This window comes from Agelaius phoeniceus, chromosome 7, assembly GCF_051311805.1.
Source record: "Agelaius phoeniceus isolate bAgePho1 chromosome 7, bAgePho1.hap1, whole genome shotgun sequence".
NCBI classification, from domain to species: Eukaryota; Metazoa; Chordata; class Aves; order Passeriformes; family Icteridae; genus Agelaius; species Agelaius phoeniceus.
Window position 1 is genome coordinate 34616386 of NC_135271.1, and position 19694 is coordinate 34636079.

General features: G+C 39.8%; 1 protein-coding gene across 3 annotated transcripts in view; it reads left to right on the forward strand.

Annotated features, from left to right (window-relative positions):
• The window catches only part of PLA2R1 (phospholipase A2 receptor 1), a 45055-nt gene extending 33553 nt beyond the window's left edge, over window positions 1–11502 (forward strand). For 2 of the 3 annotated variants that reach the window (XM_077181517.1, XM_054636761.2), the window contains exons 21-30: window positions 475–592; window positions 1368–1498; window positions 2065–2200; window positions 4646–4884; window positions 5417–5585; window positions 6472–6612; window positions 7037–7153; window positions 7616–7792; window positions 8457–8486; window positions 8697–11502. In XM_077181517.1, the coding sequence (XP_077037632.1) occupies window positions 475–592; window positions 1368–1498; window positions 2065–2200; window positions 4646–4884; window positions 5417–5585; window positions 6472–6612; window positions 7037–7153; window positions 7616–7792; window positions 8457–8486; window positions 8697–8914 (1476 nt within the window). In that variant the 3' untranslated portion in view covers window positions 8915–11502. The remainder of the gene's footprint in view (window positions 1–474; window positions 593–1367; window positions 1499–2064; window positions 2201–4645; window positions 4885–5416; window positions 5586–6471; window positions 6613–7036; window positions 7154–7615; window positions 7793–8456; window positions 8487–8696) is intronic. The other variant, XM_077181516.1, reaches the window with a different exon arrangement.
• The last annotated feature ends 8192 nt before the right edge of the window (window positions 11503–19694 follow it).

The window sequence follows — 19694 nt, forward strand, 5'->3', positions numbered from 1 at the left end:
AAAAGAGGTCTCTAACCCCTTGATGTGCTAAATGGATCCCTAATTGCTGCTGTCCTCTGAAACATGCTGTTTCAAATGGCCTTCATTAAAGGTAATTATAAACCAAAGTGAATTTGCAATTGTGGGTCAAAAGGTGACTATTTCATCTGGCTTCTCTTAAATGCCTAAGTTCCTTATTAGCAACATGCATCGAGGTGGCTGAATTTATCCCAGTGCTCACTGCAGTGACTGCAAGGATAAATTTAACCTCGATTGTTTGCCTTCAAACAACTGATTTGAATGCAATCCAGATCACAGCTGGAAACTAACGCTGAGCGTGCTGGAGATGTCCATGGCAGGACAGAAAGCAGTGAAATATTTAACATTCAGTAACAGCATGTGAAATGTTTTAGTGACCACTCTTAGTGATTGATAAATGGCTGGAGGAAAGCAAACAAAGCAAGTTTGTTTGTTTGGTTTTGTTTTTTGAAACAGTGCTTTTTAATACAAATTCCAAAGGATCTGGAACATCTGAGAAACTGGTACTCTGCACAGGAATTCTGCAGTAACTATGATGGGTCACTTGCTATCCTGGAAGATGAACTGGAGCAAGGTAGAATGCTGGAAATATTGTTAAATAAATAACACATCATTTTCATTAGGATGCTGTAGTAAAGTTTAATCTTGGATACAGATTTAGGAAAGAAGATCGTTCAGCTTTTACCCGTGGTTCCACTGCTTTAAACACATTAATGTTTCTCAGTTTGCTGAAATTTAAAGGTTCAGTGAGATATATGACAGGTACATTTTAAGGAATAATTGCAAATTCTTTTGTGCTTACCATGCTTTAAAAATACTCCCAAAAATGGAATACCCATTTAAAAATTTGCAGTTTAAAATTTCTACCTTATTATCTAATTTTTATCTTTCAGTAGTACTTAAAATCTTATCTGTAGTATAGCACCAGGCTGGAACTGTCAGAGAAATAAATGCCAGCAAATTTGAAAATATTTATGAGCAAAAACCTGTAGGTGAATTTCATACACACTTGTAAAACCACTTATTTGGATGTGAGAGGAATCTCACTGGCTATCTTTAGTTAAAAAATCTTCAGTTAAAACTGGGAAAAACTTCTTCAGCTGGACTGTATAGTGGTTGGGCTGGTATTATTAGCTAATGTACTAGATCCTAACCCAATTGAAATTAAGCAATTTAACTGAATTTATGGTAAGATGATACTGAAATGCCACTCACTCTTATTTTCTGGTAATTGTGTAACATCATTGATTGGAAATTATTTTTTCAATGCTTTAGTGTGTTGCAAGAGACTTCATCCATCCCTAAATGCTTATTGGTCTATTTTATTTTGTTTCTGTTTCACTTTGAAGCTTTCATAACAATGAATCTCTATGGGTGGAAAACAAGCGTCTGGATAGGTTTCCAGAGTGACGATTATGAAAAATGGTTGAATCAAAATCCTCAGATGTATTCTAACTGGTCACCAGTTGAACTAGTGGATGTGAGTATTTTCAGGGGGTTGTGACAGTGAGAAGTTGGTTTTATCCATAAAAATCATGACTTCCATAAGTCAGGGCCAAAGTTGTTACAGCAGTTTAGGCTGCTCTTAGTTTTTGCAGCTTCGAAGAACTGTGGGTACAGATTTACAGGCACAACTAGAAGTAGCAAACAAGGCACCATTGAGACAGACATTCACTTAATTTGTGGCTCTACTCACATTCTCTTGCAGCTGGTTTTAAGCAGCAAACTTGGAATCATGTGGTTAGTATTACATGCTTGGTCTGAGCAAAGTTTAGGAACAAGATTATTAATTTCCTATTTTAATACATTGTTTTACAACATGTTGGTCCCAATTATTGTTAGCATTTTGGATTGTTCACTGAAAGCTTGTGGCTTTTTAATTATGAGTTTATTGTTTCAAATTGTATTTATGGGACTGTTCATTGTTCTACCTAAATGTTTGTCTTTGACTTTGAGATAATTATTCTCTTAAATTAAATTTAATAATGCTGTATTGTTTTACACTGTGTATATTTAAATTAATATAAGGTTCTGTGTTGATTGCAGAGAGAGCATTTCAACATTCAAGATCAACTTCCCCTGTGTACATTGGTATCAAATAGCCCTAATTTTTATTTCACGGGAAAATGGTACTTAGAAAACTGTCAGAAAAATTATGGGTTTGTCTGCCAAAAGACTCAGGGTAAGGTTTTGTCTTGCTTTGCTTCTGTTCTCTTTTCTTACTATATGGAATTTGTCTTACTTTGTTTTTATCTAGAAGCAGCTTTTTATAAGTGTCTCTAAAACAAGGAACATAAAAGATTTCTAAGACAGTTTGATGTTTAGACAGATTAGCTCTACACTATTTAATAAATCAGTAGCTGGGATGTAGAAGTAATTCCTAAAAAACATTCTGTTATTAACTTTTCCTCCTAACTTTGAGCATTCTGTAGTGTATCTTTGAATTAGAAATAGAGATGAAATTTTGTATTTTCTCTCATGGCTGCAGAGTAACCACAAAAGGCTAAACTGAGGATGATACTGATGAAATGATGATATGATATGATTTAGGGTGGGGGGTTGTAACTTGCAACGTTAGATCAGAAGAGACTGTAGCAAATACATTTTTCTGAATAGTGAGGATCTGACTGGCTTATTGAATAGAGCTTGGCTTCTGTTTTCTAGTACACACTTCTCTAATTCTGGTACCGTAAAGTTCCTTTGCCAGAAGCATGAAGTGTTTGGGAGGAACAGGGTTTGTGCTGGGGAGGAACAGGGTTCATGTTTGGGAGGAACAGGGTTGGTTGTGTTTCCCCAAGCCATGTTCCAGGGCTGCCTCTGGGCTGGGGGCCGTGGGCAGCTCTGGAGCCCCATCCCAGGTCCCAGGACAGCCCCTCTGCCAGCAGGACACTGCCAGGGCACGGCACCCACACAGGGCAGCAGCACACTGGTGACCCTGGGGTGAGGGAGGGCTGACATCTGAGCCTGCAGGGAGTCTCCTTGGCAGCTGCCTCTGCTGCAGGGTGCTTTTGTATGACTCAGCTCTATATTGTATTATCACCCTTACATTTAACCCTAAAGTGCAGAGACAACACTCTGCTACTGTTGCCTGGGAGGGGAGGCACAGCCAGCTGGGAAGCAGAACAAGTACCAGCTTTGGGCAGTGCTTACGTGTCACTCATAGCTGGATTTTACATCATTTATTGGGAACTGCAGTTGTGAGAAGGACTGGAGTGATCCTGCACACAGTGCAGAAAAGATAAATAAATGTGCTTTCCTGCTGGTTTGTTTCAGTTACATCCCAATCGTTTGTATTTTAACCCTTTGCTGCTGCTCGAGACAGAGAGGGGAGGCGTGGAAAGGCAGGAAGGAAAACAGTTCCCTTATGGTGGCCGGGATTCTGGCAAGGGTTTGGGCTGCAGTGGGTGCTCAGAATCCTACCCACCTTTCTCAGCTGTGTCACTGAAAGTCAGGAATAAAACTCTCCAACACTGTAATTTCAGTGTTAGAAAGCTGGATTATTTTATTTCGGTGCCAGGCGTGCAGGGAAGATCTGCTCCTATTCCATGCCCTGCAGCCAGCCAACAGACTAGTTGAAATCTGTGAAACTTATACATATTCATTACATTTCCCCAAACTCATACATATATGCTAAATGTTCTGTGAATTCTTTTGCATATTTAAATCACTTCTTGGAGCTTATATTACATTACTTTAGAGGAGGGGTCTTTTGAGGGTCTCTGGTGGCCATTTGGGGAACATCCCATTCCTCTAATTATCTTTTTTTGGTCATAGCCCTGCAAAAAAGTTTATTTTCTTGGAATGAATCCCCGGGATGTGAGCTGGTCAAGATATACTTTCATATATCAGATGACCACTTGCCCACTAAGCACTGTTGGTTAAAGCTAAAGGAATTCACAAGGTTCAAATGCTTTTTGTTACAATTGAAGATTTTCCCAGCAGGGCAGTGGATCTGATAGTGGCCCATGGGCCTGGCTGTAATGCAGTTCAGCACTGCCCCATGCACAGCAGAGTGCTCCTGGGTTAAATGGACCATCCTGCCTCCCCAGTGGGACACCCATGGCACTTTCCCAAATTATCAGGCAGTTCAGTTTGCTAAGTCAGCAGAAAATTTCCGTGTATTTTTCTTGTTTCCTGCTTTTTTTTTTTAATTTTCCTCTAATTACTGTCATTTTCTGCAGCTTTTTACAGGCTGTGTCAGGTTTGTGCAGGGTCAGGCGAACACCAGACCAAGGAATTTGCAGCAAGAAGAGCAGAGAAGCAGGGAAGGGAGTAGTGAGACAGCCTCTTGCTGGCAGTAGTGAACTGCTAAATTTGCTCAAGTGTCCAAACAGATGTGTCAGTTCCTGGAAAGATGAGCTGGTGCTTTGCTTCTGCCATCCTGCCTGCATTCCATCTCCCCTTTTTTTGAATTATTTTCTGAAGGAGACTAAAATGAAAGAAAGCAGCAGTGGATTTGAACTGAGCTCTGTTTTTTAAATTTCACAGTGCCTTCCTAAAACCAAGGAGCTTTCAATTTTTTAATTTATTTGTAACAATAGTTCTGATCATTTTAGAAGCTGCTCAGCTATGATAAAGTTGTCTGTTTTAAAAATAAAAAGTTCTTTTTCTTTCCTGTTTGTAACAGACACATCCAGACATCTTATCAATGCATCCGATATGTATCCTGTGCCCGATACTTTAGAATATGGAAACAGAATGTATAAACTAATAAGTGGGAATTTTACATGGTCTTCAGCATTGCAAGCCTGCAAGGCAAACAGTGCAGAGCTGGTGAGCATTACAGACCAGTACCACCAGGCCTTCCTCACCGTCATCATCAACCGCCTGGGATACAGCCACTGGATCGGCCTCTTCACTTCCGACGTACGTAGGAGGCTCCCGACTGTCAGTGGGATGCTGCAAAGGAGATTTTCCAGTAACAAACTAGTGAGCTGTGTCATTGATTTGAAGTCACAGAAAGTTTGCATCTAGAGATGAAACACTGGAAAATTTGAGCCTTAAACTTTCTTTTTTTTTTTTTTTTTTCTTTTAACATAATGTGTAAGTCCAGTGACAGCCAGTTTGGTACAACAACTACTGAAAACTAAATGCCACAGATAACTTTTAAAAACATGGGGGAAAAAATCTCTTGAAACGTTGACACTGAAATTTCATTGTTTCATTCATAGTAGCCCAGTGGCCCAAATAACTGCTAGCTGAAAACAGAAAATTAGATGTAGTTTGTAGTCTCCCAAAAGGAGTCGGGAGGATCCTTGGCTCTGCCTTTTGTTGATCCTTGCTGGGCTTTTGGAAAATTAAGACATTCTGTAATTCTGGTGAGGATGCCACGAAAAGAAGATTAACTTGGGTGGTGCTGAATTATATCCAAAAAATAACCTGAAATTTTTTTTGACAGAATGGGCTTAATTTTGAATGGTCAGATGGGACCAGGTCTCTGTTTTCCTTCTGGGAGGACGATGAGTCCCAGGCCTTGGGCGGCTGTGTTTACATTGATACTTCAGGGCACTGGAAAAGTGCAAATTGTGAACAACTTCTGCAAGGAGCAGTTTGCCATGTGCCACCCAGTAAGTCTTTCAAGATTTATATTCCATCTTTGCATCTGCAAGTGTGTGTACTGACAGTGGAAATATGTGAAAGGAGGTTAATTGGTTAGAGGTTAAGCAATGTTAAGCAAGGCTGGCTATTACTTAAAACTGAAGTGTATTTCTCTGTATTTCCTATTTGTGAAATCATTTTTTTCCAATAAAATATTGGCCATCAGGTCTGATCTGTAGGAGAATGGAAAGAGAACTTTCATAATAGAAAAGAAACAGGAAAATTACCTACTCTGTCTCTTCAGTGAACACTATATTATATGTGAAAAATGAGGATTGATAATGACCTAGCTTGAATGGCAATAAATCCAGTTTGCTGAAATTAACTGTGGGATGGGAGAGGGAAGCATTTAGAGCAAAATGAAATACTTATAGTATCTTCTCTGATGGACACATGAAAGACTGTGCAATTTTTTTTTAGTAAAGGTGAGAATATTTTTCTGTATCTTAAAAGTTGAATTTCCTGTAATGCTCTGTCAGTCATCTGGGGTTTAGTAAAATCCAGAATTCAGGCATGGAACTCCATTCAGTCCCAGGGTCTTGTGGCAGCATCCAATTCTTCAAATCATTCCTATTCAGTGGTGTTGGTCATCTGGGCCCCTGGTTAGCTCATGCACATCACTATAGTTAGATTGTCCTGATCCTGCTGTTGTGATCCAGCAAGGTTTTTGATCAGAAGTAAAACCAGCTGTACTCATTTAATACAAATGTATGCAACTGCTAGATTTTCACTTTGAAAAAATAGAGGCATAACACAATAACATGCTATTAGCATTACTCCAAAACAGTGTGTGGAATGTTATATTAATGTGTATTTTGTTGTGCCAATAAAGCTGTGCTGTTACTTCTATCACAGAAAAGAAACTCAATGCCTATAAAGGCTTATGTTCAGAAAAAACTGTACCCTGGATCAAATTCAAAAACAGTTGCTACAGCTTTTCCACAGTTCTTCAGGGCATGAGTTTTGATACAGCATATGAGGTCTGCAAAAATCAAGGTAAGTGATTATTTTGTAACTACCAAATGTCATTGTGATATCTTAAATCAATATTTATTTTCTGAAATGACTGAAATCATGGCATATGTTTTCTCTGATTCAAGATAATGTTAGTGGAGCTCATAAGCCAACTATGAAATTGGAGGCAGCATGCATCAAAAAAATGTTCCTTTCTGTGTGAAAATACTGGTTTCTACAATAAAACATAATATGAACATTTTTCCCTTCAAATTTGTTTTAAAGTCATGTGAGAACAGTTTTGTATCTGCTTGAGCATTTTCAAAATTATTACAAATTTAAGAACTTATAATGTATAACCAGACTTTTCAAGCTCTTCAGTTAAGACTCATAATGTTAACTTTTTGAAGTACAATGTTTTAATGGCAAGGATTGCTTGAAAATTTGTTCTGTGTTTAATTTGAAGGATCAGATCTTCTGACTATTCAAGATGAAGATGAAAATGCCTTCATTTTAGAAGAATTACACAGTTTTGGCTACTCTGTACAAATGGTTTGGTTGAACATTCTGCTTGTTACAGACAGTAAGTTTGGGGAAGAATAGAACTGCATGTAAGAACCTGGTTTGGGTTTTGGTTATTTTCCAAAAATCATTTTCAATAACCATTTTTCAAAACACTTTGGTCTTTTGAGATTTTTTTCACTGATTTGTGCCTGTCTATGATGTAGTAAAAACAGTGAGGCTTTCTGCAATGGTTACCAGTATTCTGAGTACTCAGCATGCACACATGCATGTAAATGCCTTTATTACTTCTTAAAGATACAGATTGTCTTAAAGATACTGATACTGCAGACTGTCTTCTGTGTTAGCTACATAGGATGTTTTTTAAATCCTTCAAGAGAAGAAAGTAATACAGTGCCCAAACAGACAAAATCCTGGTATTCTGTAATACTGTATTTTTCATGTGAGGGTAAATCTGACTGAAACAGAAATATTTATCAAAATACTATTCAATTTTGTAATAATTTTTTACTTCTCCCCATAGATGAGACAATCTCCTGGTTTGATGGTTCTCCTTTAAATTATTCTAACTGGGGCATCAGAGAGCCTGAATTTGATAATCTCAAAGGGAATTTCTGCATCAGCTTGAGGACCACAGATGGAGTCTGGCAATTATCTCCATGCAGAGAAAAAAAGGGTTTTGTATGTAAAATGGATGCAGGTATGTGCTTCCATAAAAGAAGGCAATTCTGTCCTTATAACCACTGTTTTACTTGTTCCTTGTTGCTTGCTTACTTGGTGTCAATTTTCATTTCATTAATTCTGTCCCTTGGCATTGGGGAAAAAAATACCTCTAAAAGCCATCTGGGGTGACCTCTGTTTGGGGGGCCCAGGCAGCCCCTGCCAGCTTCAGGAGCCTTCCTGTGACATCAGGGTGACCTCCACAGCCCCCGTGGGGAGGGCAGGTCCAGCCTGGGAGATCTGTGCAGGCACCACAGCAGCAGGAATGTGGGTCTGTGAGAGAGCTCAAGTGTTTCTGAGCCCACACCAAATCCCTCAGTCACTGCAGGACCCTCTAACCAGGCTGATCTGCCTCTGCATCGTTCTGTTCATGAATTTGTGCTTTAAAAAGTGGGTGAATACTGCTGCTTATCCTTGCACTAATGCCAATTAATATATCCCACCAAATTAAAGGGATTTTAAAATGGATACTGAGAAGACAATCTACCTAAAACCAACAAAAATAGGCTGCTCTTTGTTTAATTTGGCTCATGTCAATGTTATTCCAATTGGCCAAGTTAAACATAATCTAGTATGTTATTTAAAGTGAATATGCATAATAGCCTTTGTGGGTCATTTTGTGACTGTTCTGGATTTTATTTCAGATATTGATACAACAGAATCCTCTGGAAAAGGTAAACTCTGTACTTTTGAATAAGGAATAATATACATTTTGAGCTGATATTTTGTGAGACAATATTTTTCACTGTTAAACCTGTAATTTGAAATATGTAACATATAAGGAGTAGTAATGTTTTCCTTAAAAGAGCTACATGTTTATATTTCAAATTACTTATAATTCTAACTATATTTGCTCAATAGCAATTTCTGTTCTTCCCTTTCAGCATCACACAGTGGGCTTGTGGCTCTGGCTGTTCTTGTGACATTGGTGATGTTGGCTGCCATTTCCCTTTTCCTGTGGTGCCTGCACAAAGAGAACAACCAACTCTTCCGCAGGATACTGTGGGTCAGAAACGCCTATTTGCCACAGATTAATGCTGATAGTCCTGCTTTGGAAGAAAGCATCCTCATTTCTGACTTTGAGAGAAGTGAAAGCAATTAATTGATCAGAAGTAGCAAGTGGTATTGTCTTCCATGTGAAACTTCACAACCTACAGCAGTTTTCTTATTCTTGGAGAGCCCATATCCTGAGGAACCCTCATGGCCATCAATATCAATGCTGGAGGAGCTCCCTACCCTGGAGAGCTTTTGCTTTGTGGCAGGATGAGGTGAGGATGCAAGGCAGAGCCATGGAGAAATGTTCTTCTCTGAGACAAGACAGGAATTGAAAATACTCACAGACCATAAAGTTCCAACCACTCACTTGGAGCAGACATGCTTAAGGTCCCAGAGCAGTGGACATTTTCATGCAACCTTTTCCTTTGGGGATGTTTGGGCCTTTGTGTTTTGTTTTTATACTTTGCAGTACCTGCTTATGAGCTGGCGTTAAAATTTGGCCTTGAATTTAGGAACTCTGAAATATAGTCCAAGAATTATGGAGAAGACTTTTTTTCTGCAAAATGAACAGTTATTTTTCAGACAATAGATTCTTGCCACATTGATTTCCAAGCTTGCAGGGAGATGAAGTCACTCTTGACTTGGGACTGCCAGAGTTTTGGTAGTTTGGCCTGTGATGTCTAGTCTATGTTATAAAATAAATTAGTCTAGAGATATAATGGCTTCATCATTCTGAACTTATTGTACTCATTAGAGATGCATCCAGCTTCCTATTCAAGATTTAGCTATGTCATCTCTCACCTAGATTATTTCAGACATGGAATCCCATCAGCCTTCATTAAAAACATTTTTGCGCAATATCTGTTTGAAGAAAAACCCCTGTTACAAATCTTTCTGAAGGTATGGAGCAAATGACCTTACTGTTCACCTGCAGTGTTCCTGTGAGCACTATTCATGGACACTTTGCTGAGACCCTGCTCTCCAAATCTAGGGCTGACATGTGGGGGAGCCACACTGCTGTTCCCCAAGGGTGCTAATCCTCTATGCCTGTGTAGCAGACACTTTCCCTTTCAGTGTTCATACCAAGGTGCTAAGGAAGAAGATGAATTTTGCTGACCCCTTGCTCTGTTGATGCCTGTGAAGCCAGCTTAGGTCTCTTTTCTATCTCAGTTCCAGCAGCCCAGGACAGAAGTGTTTACTCTCCTTGGGACTTCCACCAATCCAACCAGTCCTCCATACACACTCTGAAAACACCTGGGAGCTTTTTTATTTTTTATTTTTATTGCAGGGTGGAAAAAGAAATGCTTAGTGATGGTTACTTCACAATGGATTTAATGTCATTTCCTCCATCTCTAAAAGCTGCTGCAAAGGGCTGCATTTGTTGTTCTATTTCTCAGTTTCCTTGTTTTAAGGTGACTCATTCTAAAAGTTTTGCAAGAGCCCTGAGATGGAGCTATGTTCCTCAGACTGAAGCAAGCAGCTAAGGCCAAATGAAATGTTTTTACACAATATTTGTGCACATGCACAGGAATGTATGACTGCCTTTTAGCTAGATTTCAAATGGCCAAAAATTGCCTGTTCATGCCATAATTATGTGTAGGGCTATTCTTAAAAATTATTTCATACATAAAATATTTCTGTGCTGGTTTACAGAATTGGTTTACTCTTTTTGATGACTTCTAAGGTTGTAGCTATCACAAGTTCTTATCTCAAATTTTTCTATCATATAAAATATAAATAGCTTTTCTGTGTACATTCTATCTAGCAGTTTAACCCCATACATTAGTCTTGGGTAATATTTTTTAAGTTTTGGTTTAGTCCTCTAGATTTATCTATTGGACTGTTTTTATTTGCAGTCCATTATTAGAGTTTATGGACTGCAACTTTTAAGTACAATTGCCAGATAATCTGTTGTTTATATGTATTACCTGTGATAGCTTTTTACCACCAAAAGAAAAGGAAAAAAAGCTTATGAACTCTTCTTTCCCCATGACTATTTCACCTATTCAAACTACAGCTGGAGGAACTTAAAGCAGTAAACCCTCTTCATCACATCCACTGAGAAGTGTGTAAATCTGCCCTCTTACAGTACAGCAAGCAGAGTGGCTTGCAAGGTGGTTTTTGTTTGCAGGACTAAGCTGTGCCATCTCTGGGGACATGTGTTTATTGGGCTGCAGTGCTGTTGATAGTTATACACACTCTGATCAGATTTTGATGTGGTTAATTAAGCTGTATTTTTTCACAAAACTTGACATAGATGTTTTATCAATTTTCCTTGAGGTCTGTTTTATTCCTTAAAATATATCTGAAGGGTAATGGCATAATCAATAAACCTAACCTCAAAATAGTGATTGTTGATTAATGTTGATGTAGATGAACTTGTATTAAAGAAAAAAAGTTGAAACAGTGTTTTCTTCCTACTTTGAAATGGTTTTGAAGGAACAGACCCTTGGATATTTATTTTTAAATCTTTCATCATTTAACTTTTTTATAACTGCAAATATTATTCACTCAAGAATGTAATCAATTATTTCTTTCTAGTCTTCCTACTGGACTTTGTTATCAATGGCTTTCAATTGTTTTCCCTTAATCAGAGGTCTCTTATACTGATCAGAGTGTACGGTGACTGTGATGACATTGGCAGTGCAATTCACTGTATTATTTCAACTGGAAATTAAAGCGTGACTGACAGTTGTCCGTGCTGTAATTTGTCTTGAATCTCTCCCCAGCTTTTCTAAGAAGAGAGGCTCTAGTATCTCCTGAGAGCAGTGCCCAGCCTTTTCCCTGGCTCACCCTGTGTGAGGACAGCTGGCTCCAGCCTCCTTTCAGGCTCTGTGACTGGACTAGACCTGGGCACTGCCCACCATCTCCACACACAGGATGGTCAGAGCATTTTCCAGGGCATGGATGAGGATGCCCCAGAACGTGTGTGTAAGAGGTGCTGGAAGGAGGTGGGAGCCAGAGCACCAACAGTAAGGATGGTGGATGGAATCATGGCATTAATTTACAGATATTCTCCCAGCCTACTGCCTGTTCCCTGCAGTCGTGAGCTGAGGCCACCAGTGATGAGTGATGGGCTGCAGGAATTTTCCTGCTGAATTGTGGAGGGTGTGTTGTGTGGGAGCCTATTTGTATCCTCCACAAATGAGGTAGAGAGATATATGGACTGCAGCACAGCAGCTGGCATAGATTGCACCAACATGCTTTGTGTGTGCAAGAACTGGGTTCAACAGGGCCTCAACAGGCCAGTGAATGTTGCAGGTTTTTTGCCATGTTAGCTTCCTTCAGTGTTCTTACCCAAAGAAAGTGTTACAGCTTTTCATACCACATCTTTCTTGGGTGATGGAAGAGTACGCCTACCAGAGAGAGGTATGTTCAGGTCAAACTTCTCTGCCAGATATTGGGGTTTGTCAAATCTCCATCTGCTTGTCTTTGCAGATGCCATTCCAGGAGAAAATTTATCTCCTGGTCCCTTGAGCAATTCTTGCAGCATGTCTCTGAGGATAAGAGATGTTCAGTGCAGCTGCCATATTCCAGGTAGACATAAGTCTGTGATGGGAACATTTGTATGCTGGTGATGCCCAATATGGCAGGACACAGCAAAGGGTGGTTGTGGCACAAGGTTTTAAGTGGGCAGCATGACTCCTCAGCTAAGTCCTTTCTGGCTGTGCCTGGGCACTGCCCTTCCTTGTGCAGGGATCCTCCTCCCTCCTGCCCTCCCACCTCCACCACCTTTGCACACACACACTTTTGTAGCTGGGGCATGACCAAGGAGCCGCGGGCTGTTTGAAATTTGTGCTGTACAGTCCAGAGGGACCATAGGGAAAAAATAGTGGGTTGGCATGCTCTGTTGACAGTTGAAAAGCTCTGGTTCCCATTGCACAAATTCCCATTTAATTTAACCCCCTGCGTTTTTCTTTCATCATGTTACCTCCCTCAGTGTACTAACATGCATCCTCAGTCTCTTGTAATAATAAACCCACTGTAATGAAAACCATGGCATACACTTCCTCCAGGGCATTTGCTTGGTTAAAAGCTAAATGGCACACATTCTTTAACTGGGCTCTAAATCCTCAGCTCAAAAAAAAACAACAAAAAACCCACCAAAAAACAAATCCACAAGAAATAGAGGCCTCTACTTGAGCTATAATATTTCCTTTGGCAACAGGTGGAATGTTGATTTTAAACCTCTGCAGGCCAGCAGTGATATCTTACAGTCTGGTGCAGCCCTGATGCAGATGTGTGAGTAACCATCAGGAACAAACCCACAGGCTGAAGATCCTTGCTGCTCTGAGATGGAATGATTTAAAATGGATCATGGTGCTTGGAAACACAGTCAGTCTCGGTTTGGCCAGTAGATGGTAGTGGTACACACAGAGCTGACAAAACGAGCTGTGGAAGTGAAAATAGCACAGGGATCTGCTCTGGATCCTTTAGAAGTTTAGTTAAACAAGCAGCAAAACTCCCCAGTCACAGGACAGCAAACACGGTGCGGGTTCTGAGCCCCGGCCACAGTGTTACAGAGCTGTGTTTAGACAGCTTTCCAAGTCTCAGTGTTCCTTCTCAGCCACTTTAATGGGATGCATCGATGTGCTCGGAAAGGGAAAATGCAAGTCCTTACATTGGTGTGGGGGCTTTTCATTTCTATGGTGAGTAAAGTGAAAATCCAGTCGGGTTCCTTAATAAATAAGAATATCTTTGTGTTATGTTTTGATTCTCATGCGTTTCATGGAAAGGCAACTCACTGAAAATGCTTCAGCCATGTATCTCACTGGATTTATTTTAGTATTTTATCAGTACAGGCATTTGCTTACTACTTTTCAGGGGATATGAAAAATTAAGACATAGCAATGACTGCATAAGTAATCATTCCACAGCCCTGTTGAAAGTAGTATTTTCTTTTTCTCCCAATTTATTCTCTAAGTTGCCCAAAGCATAGGAGTTCCTGATCCCTTTCTATATCCATTATCTTTATGCATGGAAGTGATTCTCAACTGCAATTGTTCCCAAAAGTGCGCAGCTAGGAAACAGCAAAAGTACTTCTACTATACTACCTTATCCTACCTTTTTCTTAACCTTAGCCTAAGGACAAAATTTCTGCTGTGGTTCTCAGAAAAAAAATGCTTGAAAACATTTTCTTTTAGTGAGCAAACAGCTAAACTTGTAGATACAAAATAAATTTTGAAATTCAGAGTGGGCCAAAAGTTTCTCTCCTCTGCATGCTAGCAAAGGAAAATAGGGAAGCCTATCTTTCTGAACCATGCACAGAAAGGCACAAAACTAACAACCTGCTACCTACAGAGGTGGATGGCCAGCAGCAGTGGTGATTGTCACTGGGTGCATGAAGGATGTCCAACACCACCGTGTGGGACCAGGAGAATGCAATAGCTGAGTCAGTGTCGCAGAAAACACGGAAGAACAATAGCATCCCTGTATCTTTTCTAGATGGATGCTCATCTTTAGAAAGTAGAAGTTTCCATTCATTTTGTACCCAAAAAGTCCTTTTTTTTTTTTAACTGAACGCTGAAAATTATCCCATCAAATCCTCTTCTGCAGCTATTTATTCAGGCCATTTGTTCTAAAGTGTGATCTCAGGCCTTTGATCCCAGCCATAACCTGATTAAATCTGCCATAAACCTTGTGTGCAATTGTAGGTGAGAAGCCCCTGGAAAGTCCCCACAAAGCTGAGAACAGACAGACTCCACCTCATCAGCAGTTTTGGGCTGTGTTGCTTTACTGACGCTGGATTTGGGATATCATCTCAGAGCTTGATGCTTCCAGGTTCATTGAGGTATGCAAGCAGAATCCCTAACATTGGACACTGCCAATGAGCTGGAGTATACAGACTTTTAAAACAAAGTAAAATAATATTCTAAGTCATGTAAGGCTTCATTTGTTGTGGTCCCAATCCAAATCTGCTTCATCTGAATTAGTTTCTTTTGGTGAGTTACTCTTCATGCTAGCAGGCTTACCTGTTACATACCTGAAATGTGACAACTATCTAAAGGCTCACACGACCTAGGCATGATATTTCTGGTGTTTAATATTCAAGAACATCAGAAGGATACTTTCTGAAAAGGTAAGAAGGTAAAATTTCTGCTGCTGCATATCATGCCCTGTTAGTCTTGTGGGATGAAAATTATGTTGAGGGGCAAATTGAATTACTTTAATTATTGTTTCAAAAGCACATCCTAAAGATGGAATTATAAATATGGGATACATAGTGGCTATAAGAGACATGAGCTACCATTCAGTTAAATGTGGAAATGCATCAGAACAGCTCTGTGAGGCTTTCTATCTGGAAAGAACAGATATTTAGAATACCTACAGAAACAGTGGCTACTTTACCCTTTAAAATGCTTTTATTATAAATAGCAGAGTGGCTGTTCCCCTCTCACCATATCCAGGAACACAGCTGATGGAGCCTTTATCCCTGCAGGCTCCTGGAGTGCCTGTCTCACTGACATGGCACCTCTGGAACATACACACCACGTGTCAGGGCATCTGGGTGTAGCTAAGTTATAGAACAAGGAAGAAAGCCAATGTAAGCTCTTTTCTTCATCTTGTCCTTGACCATCCACCCCCCCTAACCTTCCAGAATCAAGACTGGGTTGAGGATATGGTCTTTCATTGCTATGTATATGTCAATTTGCTTAATTCTTGTCTGATTGAAAGAATATAAAGGTGAAGTTGGATGAGTCTCAGCTGCTCTTACAGGTTGTTCAACCACTCGCTCTGATGTAGCACCAAGCAAACCCTCATGGAAGGAAAGATGAAAGGAGGAGCTGTTCACTGGTGAAAGCAAAAGTATAAAGAGAACAGGGAACAGTTATTCCTGCTATTTGGTGAGACTAGAAAGAGAATTAAGTGACTGAACAGCAGCAGCAAATACTTGGTAGGTAACTGTGGGGCTAGCTGGGCTGACAATAAGCAGCCAATGCAAGTGGTAGGGTCAGTGTGCACTGTTACATTCAATAACTGTGATTTAGAAATAAACAAATCAATCCACCACAGCTGCTGGGGATTTGATTCACAGCACTGCTGGTGGCTCTTTCAGGTCACCCTGGGTAAAGATGAGTAAGCCTGACCTGAAAATGTTGGTTTGTATATGTTTGTGGGACTGCTGATGCATCATCCCACTGCCTTCTAGCCCAAACTTATCTTCCAGCTTTCTGACCCACACAAGTATTTAGCAGCCAGAATTCAGGATCTCTGGGCAAATATTCCATGCAACTGGGACATAAGAAACAGCTCCACTTAAACCTGTGTTTTCCCTCCATAGAGAAGAAGTTGTTTCAAAATTAGTGAAGCTGAATCATCCAATTCGTCTACTACATCAGCCAGTGGGACACAGGCACCCAACTTGTCCTGGGTACCTAAAATCCAAATCCAGGGTAGAGGATGTGAAGGTCCAGAATCATTACATAAAGAGCACAAAATAGAAGGATATATGCAAAAATTGAAAACTTTTTTGTTTCTGTGACATTAATTTTGTTTGTTTGTTTGTTTGTTTTTAGCCCTTGAAGTCACAGACCCTGACAAGAGGATGCCTGATGATCTCTTTACTTGGGCTGCACTTTGAGGACGTTTCTGTGATGTACTTTTGAGCGGTCTCGTTGCCTCAGTGGGTCTGGAGCTGAACCCCAGGTGGGGACAGCCTGTGGGGAGAAGCAGCAGCCCCCCCTGCTATGCAGGATGCAGCAATGTCACAAACACCCCTTTCTTCCTCTTGTGTAACATGGTAGTGGAAACATCAACTTCCTGCACAGCAACTGCCTGGTTCAGAGCACTGAGATCTGACTGACAGGACAGCTTTTGGCAGGCTTACAAATATCTGCTCCTAGCTCCATGTGGATCTGCTGAAGTAGATCTGTGTCCAAATCTGGTTCAGGAGCTGTGGGATACACTGCAAAGCCCATGACATGACGCTTAAAGCAAAGCCATAAGCTATGAGAAAGGGCAGGAATGGTTGACCCCAGTTCTACCAGAATCATAAAATCATTTAAAAATTTCCTTTATGAAATTCGATACATTTAATCCATTTAGATAACAACAGCAAAATGAAGAAAATTATTTCTGATGTGCACATTCTTCAGTCTTTCTGGAAAAGATATTTAAACAGAGCCCTAACACAGCCTGGAGGTTTTCTGTCTCCCTCTGGGGACAGAGGAACATTCATGGGATGCTGAAAAAAGCTAAAAACCTCACACTGGAGCACGTTCCCAAATATAAGGACATCCAGTACAGATGCAGAACTTAACCAAAGGTGCACAGTGCTATGTCAGGGCCAGTGTTTATTGTTTTTATGATTGTATTTTTAAGCAGTCATTCTTTTGATCCATACTAACTGCTGGTCAGGGAAAGAAAAATAAAGCTTACACAGAAAATAACAAAATATTCTGGCTGGAGGCCAAAACTTCACAAGAGAATACTGAAGCCTAATATGTTTTGTTTGACGTCTTTGTTTCTGATAGATGTTGACTGAATTCAGGAGGATGACGGCACTTTGAACAAAACCAGCTGGGTAAGTCAGTTTGCTAATTATTAACCCTCTAGGGAAGAGCCTGGGTTAGAAATGTGCATTCCAAACATTCTGGGAAAATATAAAACCTAATGTAGATCTCTTTGGAAAATAAATACTTTACATTGTGGTTTGTATTTTTAGGAGGAAGGGAGGAGGCAGCTTGTGATATATGACTGAATTTCTCAAGATGAGTAATAATTCAGTCTTAGACTTTTCTCCCTCTAGTAGGATTCAACAGTCCTGAGACTGAAGTAAATCTAACATTAAGGAATGACAATAGGGAATGAGGAGAGGTTTTACATTTATTGTGATAGAAATCATAGGGGAAGGGGGAAAAGGCTGCTGTCAGCCTCTTGACCATTTTTCAACAAAAAAAGCGGGGATTTTCAAAACTGTTAAGCAGAAGAAAGTGTCAAATTTCATACTGTGACTTACAAAATATTACTCAGAGGCTACTGTGATGAATATTCAGATACCCAAATGTAAAAATATCAATCCTGAAAAGTAAGAAAAAAAGTATTATAGTCTTTAACTGTAGGCTTTGCTGTGACATATTTACATCTCATTCTACCTGGATGCTCTAATCTTTCCTGTGTAACCTGGCCAGAGATGGCTGTATAGAAAGCACAGGAGATTTTTTCCTCCATTTCAGGAGTTTTAGGAGTAAAGGAAGAGTTAGATATGAGCACTACACCAAAATTCAGTGCAGTTCAGTGTTTAACTAATGCCAGTCTTAGCTAAAATTTTAACATGAAATGGAAACAGAAAAAAGAAAATAATGGGGAGGCAGGGAGTGGAATCCTGGTAGAAACATAAAACAACAAAAGATCGAAGATGAAAAGAAATTTAGGAATAATTTTCACAATTTGCTTAACATTGGAGCTATTTTCCTGCTTGACACATTGGTTGCAGCTCAGAGACATCAGCTGTTACCAGTAAGTGCCAAAATAGATGTAGTAGAATGCATTATTGTTTAAAACAAATAGGTCATATAGGATGCTGGACTGATTTTTGTTTTCTTCCCCATAGTTCAGTGTGATGCCATTCGGTGCCAGTTAAAGAAATACCTTAGTGTAGAGGAGCTATTTAAAGTTAAGCTCCCTGACAATTAGTTTAACATCAGAACTGTGCATATTTTTGTCTTTTTAATGTTGTACTCACTCCAGTAGAGAAAGTGGTAGATAGCAAAGTACCTTCTAAACTTGTTCATTCTCTGACTATTTGCAATTCTTTAGTTGCTTTGGTATTTGGTGTGTGTATGTGTGTACTGACAGCTGTAACAAATGATGAACTGGAGTAATTATGGGGAGTGCCATTTCCAGAGTGCTGCAACAGCCCTCTGTCCCTCCAAGGACTGATTTAAAATTGCAACTGGTTATGTAAAGTGAACACTTGGAGTATTTTTGGCAGAAAGCTAATTAAATTCATGTATCCCAGAGTGACCACGAATGAGAGTCCTAGTTTGTTACCACGCGCTTCAAGATTAGAGGGAAAATCCACACATTTGCACAGGAATTAATGCAAAAGGGACCCAGCCCTGACTGAATCTCAGCTGTATGAGATGCCTTCAGTTGTGGGTCCTGCTGCTTTCATCCTGCCTATGGGAGTGTAAGAACAGGCCTCCAGCTAAGCAAACAAACCCAACAGGTGGAATATTCAGGGTGTTTGGGCCCTCTTTGCTGTTTCTTTGCTTGGATAGGTACAATACTAGTAAGTAGCCAAATGACATGAGAGGTTAGTGATTGAGTCCATGAATAAACTAGATTTTACTTCTCTGTTTCATAGAGAAACTGGGCTAAGTGAAAGGAAAACTGTGCTGTTTGTTGGCAGGTACAGACAAAAGAATTTGCCCAACACAGGGAGTTGGAGAGCAGGTCCAGGCTTTGTTTCCTGGCTTCACTATCACTGTGTCATTTTGGCCAACTCACCTGGTTTTTGCTTTGAGTTCTCCACATATAAAATCGAGAAAAAAACCTTATTCTTTGGCAATGTTCTTTTGAGAAAGATTGCTCGGTATGCAATTGCATGCAAGCTGCAAAATCAACATCCTGTTACTAAAGGGAAACCCCCTTGCAGCACCAGTGTGAAGTGCCTCATTCCATCACTGTTTGTAGGCTGCTTCCAAGGCCAGACAGATACATATTTTGTCAATAAATTTTTGGTGAAATTTAATTTTCAAAGGGTTTTTTCCAAACTAAACTTGAAGTAACTTTAATTCTAAATTCAGGCTAATAGCAGTAACAGGTAGGGCTAAAATGGCGGTATAAAGAAATGGAAAAATTGAGTCTATTTTCAGGCACGTGTTGGGTTAAAAATTTGAGACTATCATCCTGTACTTTTTTATTAGTATTCCTATGGTGTT